The 10,084-nt window shown below is 47.2% G+C and overlaps 1 protein-coding gene across 2 annotated transcripts; it reads right to left on the reverse strand.

The window, feature by feature from the left end:
• Positions 1-6,888: 6,888 nt before the first annotated feature.
• Inha (inhibin subunit alpha) lies at positions 6,889-10,050 on the reverse strand. 2 transcript variants are annotated; one of them, XM_004864509.4, is made up of 3 exons: positions 9,386-10,050; positions 9,100-9,207; positions 6,889-7,908 (listed from the first exon to the last, which is right to left on the reverse strand). In XM_004864509.4, exons 1-3 carry the CDS (start codon positions 9,654-9,656, stop codon positions 7,076-7,078), a joined length of 1,212 nt encoding a protein of 403 aa, XP_004864566.2. In that variant the 5' UTR covers positions 9,657-10,050; the 3' UTR covers positions 6,889-7,075. The 2 variants fall into 2 exon arrangements, with proteins under 2 accessions (XP_004864566.2, XP_004864567.2); XM_004864510.4 differs by lacking the exon at positions 9,100-9,207 and having other exon boundaries at positions 9,386-10,013.
• Between the last annotated feature and the right edge of the window lie 34 nt (positions 10,051-10,084).

The following is a 10,084-nucleotide window of genomic DNA, read 5'->3' on the forward strand; positions in this document are numbered from 1 at the left end:
CCTTGACTAAGGCAAAAACCTTTTTCTAGGGAAGGCAAAAGGAAAAAGAAAATCCTGTTTTACTGTAGCAGCCAAAGTGATACGTGTACATATCAAACATTTTGAGAAATATGTCGGAACATGATCTAAATAAGTGAAAAGAAATTGTATTTCTAGGGGGAGGATTCAGTGTTATAATGATTCAATATTATAATGATGCAATTTCAAAACTAATTTCAATGGGAAGATTTTGTAACTTGACAAGTTGATTCTAAAATTCAACTGGAAGACTAAACACTGGACACAGCCAAGAAACCCTGAAGAAAAATAAATCAAAGAGGCACTAATAGGGGCCTTGCCCTACCAGATATAAAATGTCCAAAAAAGTCACAGTGACCAAAGCAGTGTAGTAATGACAAAAGAGATAGACAAATATTAATAGAGCACAGTACAGGAGTAATCTTGATTATGTGGAAATTTTGGGGGGGATGATAAAATTGGCTTTAAATCAATTGTGTAGGTAATGAGTTGTTCAATAGTTTTGGAATAACTAGATTCCCATCTGGAAAAACCTAAATCCCTTACATCCTGCACATTAGATTCCAGAAAGACTAAAGGGCTAAACATTTTCTAAAAAAATTAAATCTATGCAGTCTTTAAAGTTTGAAGTTCAAATTTACTTACTTAAGAATTATCTATTAAAAAGGTATGCAATGTCATTAAAAAATTGTCATTAAACAGTAACTTTGTGTAATTTATTATCATGACTCAAAGTGTTTTCTCAAAAGTGTTTTGTTCAACATTCTTCTGAGTTTTAGTCCCCAAGACTAACACATCATCTAAAATCAGAAATGTGAAGCTGGTTCTTCCCAGCACCTAAACAAGACCTCTCACATAATCATGGATCTGGTGGTACTGATGAGGCACAACTTGTAACCTCATGTTCCACCTCTGTTACGGGAGGAGACAGCCTCTGTTGGTAGCTTCCCTGCCATCCAGAAGTTCTCTGGAATAAAAAAAGGGGTACAAAAAGATATACCAGTTACTAGCTTATGCTGTGGATATGAGAAAGGAGAAAAGGGTAGTTTTGTACAAGAATGACAAACTGAACTGCAGCAGAATACAGACCTCAGATCCTGGTCTAAAACCTGCTTATTTCTGATACCTTGGAGCAGGCAAGGCCTAGGACTGTTGCCCACACAGGAGTAGAAACCATTGTTCATCTTTAGGACATAAGCTACTGTCCTGACCTCCCCATTCTGATAATACAGCTTCCAACAGAAGATCAGATGACTGAGACCTAAGGATTCCTCCAAAATGAAAATTTCACACTTAGAAGAGTGAAATTGGATGAGCTACTTGTTATTCAATTTAATATCTTCATGGAGTGGGAAAAGGAGACAGAAGAGAATGAAGAAGTGTGAATATGACCTGCACAAATAGTATACTGGCAAAGAGTTTCTGCTAGAGAGGACCAGCACCCTCAGCCCCAGGACTGAGTGGTCAGAAGCAATCCTTTCTACATGAGGTGCTCCACTGTGTCTCTTGGCTCTGCTACCAGACCTGGCCTCAAAAGGTCTGATTCTCTGGACCTTGCTCAGGAATTGGGCCAGCCACCAAAATTAAATAAGGTAGGTAGGACCTAGCAGCAGCATTGGACAAGGTCTGGCCTGAGAACTCTTCATTAGACTGTGACCAATCAAGCTCACTAAAGTGTTTTCTGGAGAGACTGCACTGAAATCGAGGCATAAAGAAGGAAAACAATAAAGGCAGAAGCCAAGCTCAATGCAAAATCAGAGAAGCTGGGGCCTGAGAATAGCTGACTGAAAAGGAAGCAATGCCGGGCTTGGTGGTGTATGCCTGTAATCCCAGTATTTAGGAGACTGAGCTAGGAGGATTGCCATGAGTTTGAAGCCAGCCTGAGCTACCTAGAGTTCAAGGCCAGCCTGAACTAAATAGTAAGAGCATGTCTCAAAAAAAAAAAGGAGGAGGAGAAAGAAAAAAAAAGAAGCAACAAAATAACAATATTCCAGTGACCCAGCAGCAGCTCTGGGCACCTGGTCTGAGAGGACTTTGCAGTTTAGCATAAAATAAAGGGAGGTATTCCACAAGTGGCTTTAAATTAACCCAAGGTAACCTAAGAGTGCCTTAACTTACCTCATTGTCTATCCTGGAAACCCATGGAATCACCTGAGAAGGGGGAGGTAAAGAAGGACTGTAAGAAGCAGGATTATGTGGTTAATTCAGGACAGAGAAAGGAAAAAGAAAAAGAAAGACTGCATTACCCATTCAAACTGAACAAGAACAGAAGCTTGATAGAATGTATGCATAGAGACAGCGTTAGAGAAGAAAAAAAAAAAAGCAGACAGAATCTGGGAGAAGAAGAAAACAACACTGTTTCAGGCATAGCCCAGAAGATCTGTTGGCAAAGTCACATACATAGGGATGCTTTGTCTTCCTTTTCAATTCTCCCCGCACAGAGAGCTAGGCACAGGCAGACAGGGGAGGAAGCGGCAATGGAATGGCACTAGGACCTGCTGTGTGCCACATGAGCCAGTGGGCAAAGGGAAAACAGCAAAGTGGGAACACAGGGCTTAGGGGCTCAGGCGGGGGAAGGGGGGGCTGCTTTGGAATCTCAGAGCCTCTGTAGAACCAGAGTTAGAGCAGTTCTTTCCTTTGTTCAACAAATATTTTCTCAACTCTAACTCTGTGCCAGATCTGTATAAATGAAGCAGACAAAGATGTGGCTCTTTTATCAAGAAGCTGGCCTTGTAGTGGAAGAGACAGATCCCAGCAATCACACGATGACATTATATTAATTTCCTATTGCTGGTGTAACAAATTACACCAGATTTAGTTAACCAGGTTTAAAGCAACGAATTTATTATGGTTCAGAAAGTCAGAAGCCCAAAATAAGTCTCATTAGGCTAAAAGTAAGGTGTCAGCAGAGCTGTGTTGTTTTATGGAGGTTCCAGGAAAGAATCTGTATTTTTAAGAATCTGTATTTTTTTAACGGTGCTGGAGATGAAACTTAGGACCTCACACATGTTAGGGAAGCACTCTACCTTGTGACCTACATCCCCAGTTTGGAGAATCTGTATTCTTTTTTTGCACCGGGAATGGAACTCCGGACTTTGTGCTTTCGAGGCAGGCAATGGAACCACTGAGCTAAATCCCGGGCAAGAGAATCTGTATTCTTATCTTTTCCCAGCTTTAAATGGCTGCCTGCTTCCCTAGCCTGGGGCCCCCTTCCATCTTTAAAGCTGGAAATGCCTGCCTGAATCTTGGAGGGACATTAGCACTCAGGCCATAGTGGGTAGGGAAAGAGGGATGGGTGTGAAATTAGGCTACAAAGATAGGTTTAGGACCAATTGTCAAGGGCTTTTAAGTTTTATTTATTTATATATTTTAAAATTTACTTGTTTATATTTACCCCACCATGGAAGTTGAACTCTATGTGAACATTTTTTTTTCCTGGTACCAGGGATTGAACTCCGGACCTTAAGCTTGTAAGACAGGCGCAGCACCACTGAGCTAAATCCTTGGCCCCTCTGTGTGGACTTTTTAAGGCACCTAAGTGACATGATCACTTAGGAGGGTCCTGTGGCAGCCACATGGGAGGTGGACAAAGGAGCAGAATGTAACTGCTTTGAACTGTCTAGTCAATTACAAAATAGAGTCTATGTAGAAAGAATGGGCTTAATTTGAGAGATATTAGGAGGAGGAACCAACAGTACTTGCCTCACTCACCTTTTTGTGACAGCTGCTCCCTGCTTTGAGGATATCACCTTTTTCACCTTTTATCCCTTGTACTTGCTGTGGCTTAGCTGTTGGATGTCCCCCAAAAGTTCATATCTAAAGGTTTGTCCCCAGGGTGGTGGCACTTGGAAGTGCTGTGGACCTTTCAGAGGTGGGGCACAGTGGAAAGTGCTTGGGTCATGCAGGATGTGCCCTCAAAGGCATTGTAGGGCCCTAGTCTTTTACTTTCTCTCTATTGTAGCTCAAGATATGAGCATTTGTTTCCTCAGGTGCTCCTGCCAGGATGTGCCATCACCCCCGCCCTCGCCAGAGGCCAAAGCAGGCATACCCAGTCTTCAACTTTCAACCTCCAAAACTGCAAGGCAACTAAACATTTTCTCCCTATACGTTAGCTATTCTGTCATTGCAGTGATGTCAAACTGACTAATTCAGTGTTAGTCCTATTCCTGGCTCCCAGGGTAGGACACACGATCTTACCCATTCCGTTCCTCAAGCCATCTTTTCTGAAGAAGCATGACTCTCATCAGGACATCAAGACCAACTCTGAGTAATTTTATAAGCCAACTCTCTCCTTCTGGACCAAAAGTTGTGATGATGGGAGTCAAGCTGTCTAGAGACACCACAGACCTTGGATGGACCTGACCCAGGGAAAGTAAGGCCTATAGACGGATCCTGGTAACAACTTCTGAGCCTAGAATCAGGACACACCTGAACCAGGTATGCTGTGGACTTGTCAAAAGCCAACAAGCCACTTTATAATTAATTAATAATTAACTAATTGTCTAAGCCAGTTTGAGTTTTCTGTTTAAATTCATTCTGATGAAGAGTATTCACCGAGTGTTCCTAACAATTAGCACTGGAATCAAAGAACATAGTTGAAGTTCATTGCTCTTGAGTGGTCCCATGGCTAAAAGCAAAGACAAAAATATGTCCTTAACCACCACTGGCCCCCACTAAGGGAGGGACAGACATAGTTTTCTGTTTTGCTAAGTTAGCAGAATGTAAGGACTAAGAGATCCTTGAAGGGGTGGCCCAGACTCATGACTTCTGTCTTTGGGATTTTTCAGATTTCATGCAGCAGTGAAATTCCAAAGAAAAATCTCAAGATACAAACTAGAATTGCTGAGTTGTAATTTAAATAAACACTTTTATGAAAAAATATCCACTACTTTCTACCATCTCCATAATATCATAAAGAAATAACACACACAGAGAGAAAGAATAACTCCAGAATAAAGAACTGCCCTTTAAAATAAATACATCTGGAAAAAAAATACATCTGGTGTTGTGAAATATTTATTATGTTGTACTCACTTTTCTCACTTTGTCCCAGACACGTGAAAACTTACTTGCAACACCGATCATCTAACTAACCGAGTAGAGGATCCTGCGTCCCCTGTCCTTAGAGTTCCTCCACCTCCCTGGGACAAGGAACATCTGGGACATAGTGGGGCCCAGAAGGAAGGATGAATGAGGAAGAATGAGGACCCTACGAATGGTAGGAAGACTCAAGTTCCCAGGGAAAGACCTCTCTGGGGAGGGGAGACCTGGCCAGGATGCCAGGCAGGGAACAAGGGAATCCAAGCAGCCTTAAGGAAGGTTCCCTGGGTCCCCACTGATGGTCTTCTCCCAGTCCTCAGCCTGAGTAAGGACCTCCAGAGCACAGAGACAAGGTACTGGAAGATTCCAGACTAAATGGAAGCAACCCAGCAGGCTAGCAGCAGCAGCCTCCTGGGGACTCCACATGAACAGAGCCCGGGCTGGTGTGAGAGTATACACATAGCTGCCCTGCAGGGCCCCTGTGCTTCAAGGAACAGGAGAGCCTTCAGGATTGCTGAGTGGGGAAAGGGTGTTACCATGAGTGTAACTTGTTGGGATTCTTAACGCAACACCCCCACCCCCGCCAACAAGCTGGGCTGGTAGAAGCAAGCCTTTGACAAGTCAGAGATTCTGCTAAAACCAATCCACACTGGAGTTGTGCAGTCACAATCAGTGCTCTCAAGTTTCAATATGATGGACTGAACATCCTAGCCCTGCCCCTACACACGCACACGCGCGCACGTGCGCGCGCGCACACACACACACACACAGAGTGGGGATGGGGGGGAGAGAGAGAGAGAGAGAGAAAGAGGCTGAGACTGAATGGACTTAATCAGCTGAGAGCCATGGAGCCTGGGCTGGGGCAGAAAGAAAAGGTAGAGGGGATAATTAGGAGCATACACAAGCAGGAGGTAGGCCGGAAAAGGTAGCCCCCTGTTGCCCAATTCTGAAGGCAGAATGGACTCATAGGAAACAAATGAGAAAAGAAAAGGACTGCCCGGCCCCATGCCCTCACTCCCAGTGTGCACCATGAGTGAATTCACAGAAGACCACATATTTCCTCAGCAGTGGGCTGTCTTTTCACTCTTCTGATGTTAAGAACTGAGTCAAGGGGCTATAAAGATACACAGGGACATCAAGGGAGCCAAAGATTTCAAGAGCCAGAGTCCCAGTTCAATGAGGCCTCACAAAATCTACTTCAAGAATAGCAACAGACCCTCAGCAAACTGAAATTCCACATCTTCATTCTGATCATCTGGCCTTAACAGGACACCACCTCTCTGGCCTTGTCAATTTCTTTCTCACACTACCAGTTCACACACCTGCCCCTTTCTTCTCATCCAAACTCCCAAGGAACCCCAATACAGTAATTGACCGTTTCTGAATACTTGTCTCAGTGGGGTTCCAAAGAACACAGACTCTCATCAGGATAAGAATCCCCTGTCCTTGAACTAGGTGTCCATCTGCAGTGGCAGAGGATGGCAGGAGAGGGGGCTCATGGCCACCTTGAATGGTGGCACTGAATGCAGTAATTTGTGTGTGTGTGTGTGTGTGTGTGTGTGTGTGTGGCAGGGTGGATAGCCTGACTGACTTGTCAGGGTCTCCTTGCAGGAGGCCATTTTTGTCCCCAGAGTAGCTGTCCAAGGAGCTAGGGACACAATGCAGTTTCCCAACAAATACACACCCAAGTACTACTCTGGGACCCCAGATCTCTGAGGTCAAGTGCAGTAACTTAGCCTCTGAGTAACCTGAAATCCCACAATTCCATTGCTTCCAGGGCCCCAAATCTTTGAAACATTATATCAGAAAAGCCTGAGAATGCATGCCAAGTTGTATGCACTGTGTTCTTTATTGTCACATGTCACCCATGGGACAGGAGTGGTATGGGGAGGAGAGCCCTCAGGCAGAGAAGTCAAAGAGGGAGTGAGAACCACTAATTTTCCACACTCTTCCCTCCTCCTAACTGATGATGATGGGTGCTTGGCCACCAGCCATGAGATAAGGAAGCGGGACCCTTTTAGATACAAGCACAGTGTTGTGTGAGAAGGTTGGGCACCATCTCATACTTGAAAGAGTAGCCCCCATCTGAGGTAGTGCGGACATGTAGGGGCCTCATGGTTCCCAGGAGGGCAGCACAGCAGGGCTGGGCCCCTGGCACCAGAGTAAGGGGCTGGACAGAGGTATGGGGGACTCCAGGGACTGGCTGGAGCAGGTCTGGTGGAGCGGGGAGCCCACAGCCACCATGGCAGTAGTGGAAGATAAAACTGGGAGGGTGCACGATCCACCGGTCCCAGCCCAGCTCCTGGAAGGAGATGTTGAGTGCAGCTCTGTGGCAGTAGGCATGGACAGCGGGCTCCTCCGGAGGCCTCTGCAGCAGGCGCAGAGCAGCGGGAGACCAAGGCCAGGGCATGGGGGGAGTTGAGCGCCGGGCTCTCTCCCCTCCAATGGGTGGTCTGGGCCGAGTGTGGGCCACAAGGAAGGGTGTGGTCTCAGGCCGGGCCGAGCAGGAACACAGAGGACAGCGCAGCAATAGCACCAGGACAGGGTGGGTCAGCAATGGGAGAGCAGAGGTTGCCAGCCGCAGCACTGCCCAGCGAGGGGGAGCCTGGCCCAAGGACATGGGCACAGCCACTGGAGCCCCAGATGACAGCACCAGCAGGTCCAGCAGGGGCCTTGAGCTATTGGAGGCTGCTGAGCCCGTCCTGTCCAGCCCAGTGTGGAACCACAGCTGTGCTGAAATCACCTGGCGGCTCCGCGTGTGCTGGGACGGCCGGAACACATATGTGAAGAGACCCTCTGAAGCCTCCTGGGCCAGCACTCCAACAGCTGCCTCGTCCTCACAGGTGGCACCTGCAGGGGACAGAAGAGAAGGGAAAGGACAGCCCTGACTTCCAGGACCCCAAACCACCCACCTCAATAGGAGGGATGTGGCCACCACTCACAGAGTGCTAGTGACATGCCACACCTCTGTGGAGGGTCCTTCTAGACCTGGGCACTCTCCCAAGTCTTAGGGAACTGACATAGGCTCCCAGTTTCTTCATCTCATCATTAAAGCACCTAAAAATTACAAAATGTTGCCAACTTCTCTCTGAAGCAGATTTACCAATTAACATTCCAAACAGCGATGTGTAAGAGTCACTCTCTACCTTCACCAACACTTAGAATTGTTAAATTTTTGTTCATCAGATAGTGTGAAGTGGTATCTTGAATGCTGTGTACGGGGGCGTTATATTACTTGTATCTCTGGCACATCAGAAACAGTATATGATAAGTTCTTTAAACTAATTCCTTTTTTTGGTACCAGAGACTGAACTTGGGACCTTGCACTTGCCAGGCAGGCGGCAGAACCACTGAGCCAAATCCCCGGCAATAATTCCATTTTTAAAGGGCAGCTTAACACACACCAAAAAGAAGGAGGAGAAAAAGAAGAAGAAAGGAGAAGGAGGGGAAGAAAAGGAGGAAAAGGAAGAAGGCTATAATTCAGAATAAAGCATAGTCCTTCGCAAGAAAGTACAGTTGGCCTCTTTGCCCTGACATATATGTGGACTACACTAAATAACCACAGGCCAGCCTCAATCAAAGGACTGGCAGCAGGAGCTACATTATCACACAGCTTCTCATTTTAAATTCATAACAATTGATTCATTTTGCAGATAAGCAACAGAGGCTTAAAAGGATGACAGGGCTGGGGATTTAGCTTGGCGGTGCTGCCACCTGCATCACAAGCACAAGGTTCCAAGTTCAATTCCCCGGTACAAAAAAAAGGATAACATTCAACTGCTAAGTGGCCAGACCTGATCCCAAAGCCATACTTTCCCCCAATATGCTGCACAGGGGTTGAAGCAAGGGAGGCAGGGAATCATCGCTAACAGAAAGGTGTGCCAGATGAGGAGAAAGCCCATCCAAAGGAAGGGTTTATTCGCTCAGTCACTGGAACATGGCAAAACACGTAAGGAGGTAAGACAGGAACTCAAGAGAAAGTCTGTGTTTCCCAACTAAGCATTTTCCAGCATCCATGGTATCTTCTCACATTTCACCTACAGAGCTTGAAGTAAGAAGCAGAGGCCCAGACAACTCTTGTCTTTAGACACTTGGTCTCCCAGAAGCCTTCCATGGGCCAGTCACTCCAGGTGCAGGGTTCCTTCAATCCTGAGAGGAAAGTGTCATCACTCTTTTGACAGATGAGGAGACAGAGGCTCAGGGAGGTTTAGTAACTGGCTCATTGTTGGGAAGCCAGCGGAGTGGCAGGACTAGGATTCAAACTCAGGTCAGCCTGGCTCCCAGGCTGCTTCTCAAAGTCACCCTGCCTGTTCCCCACCCTCATTACCTGTGGCCGGGAAAAGGATGGCCTGGGAGACATCTTCCTCCTCTGGTTTGGAGCCCCTGCGGATGAAGCCACCTTCGGTGTGTCTTCGTGGCAGCCGCCTGACTCCAGGAACCTCACCTTCCCCAGCCACTGCAGGGGGACCCAAGGCATCCAGGAACAGGGCCTTCACCTTGGCCAAGACAAGCTCCCGGTCCAGCTCCATTCCTTGGCAGCCATGACCCTCCTGTGGGCCCAACAGCAAAAGGAGCAGCAGGGGCAGCTGGGGCACCATAGCTCACCTGGTCTTGCCTACGGGGAACCCACGGCCTGGCCTGGGTCCCTCCTTCCAGGGTCTGCCCAGAGCCTCCCCACTGTCCCCTCCCCATCCCACCACCTGCCCTCTTCTACTCTTCCCACCCGGGTCTTCCCCAGTGCTTCCCACGCCTTGCAGTCCCAGTTGCCCCTACACATGGCATTGAGACCTCCTAATCTCTGACGCAGCTGTCTGTGGCCCTGAGCCTTATCTCCCACTCCCGCCAAGAATGTGGGGGCGAGGGGTGGAAAGGTCGTTCACCCCAAGTAACCTGTCCACACATACAAGCATGCGCCATTTCCTATACTCAGTGCGTGTGTGTGCGCACACACATACACACGCAGTGCCTCACGTGCCAGCACCCAACACAGAGGTAACATCAAGTGAGACAGGAGCGTGGCAGCTGA

This window comes from Heterocephalus glaber, unplaced genomic scaffold (assembly GCF_053883595.1).
Source record: "Heterocephalus glaber isolate CG9 unplaced genomic scaffold, H.glaber_assembly_v1.0 deba00000621, whole genome shotgun sequence".
Lineage (NCBI taxonomy): Eukaryota > Metazoa > Chordata > Mammalia > Rodentia > Bathyergidae > Heterocephalus > Heterocephalus glaber.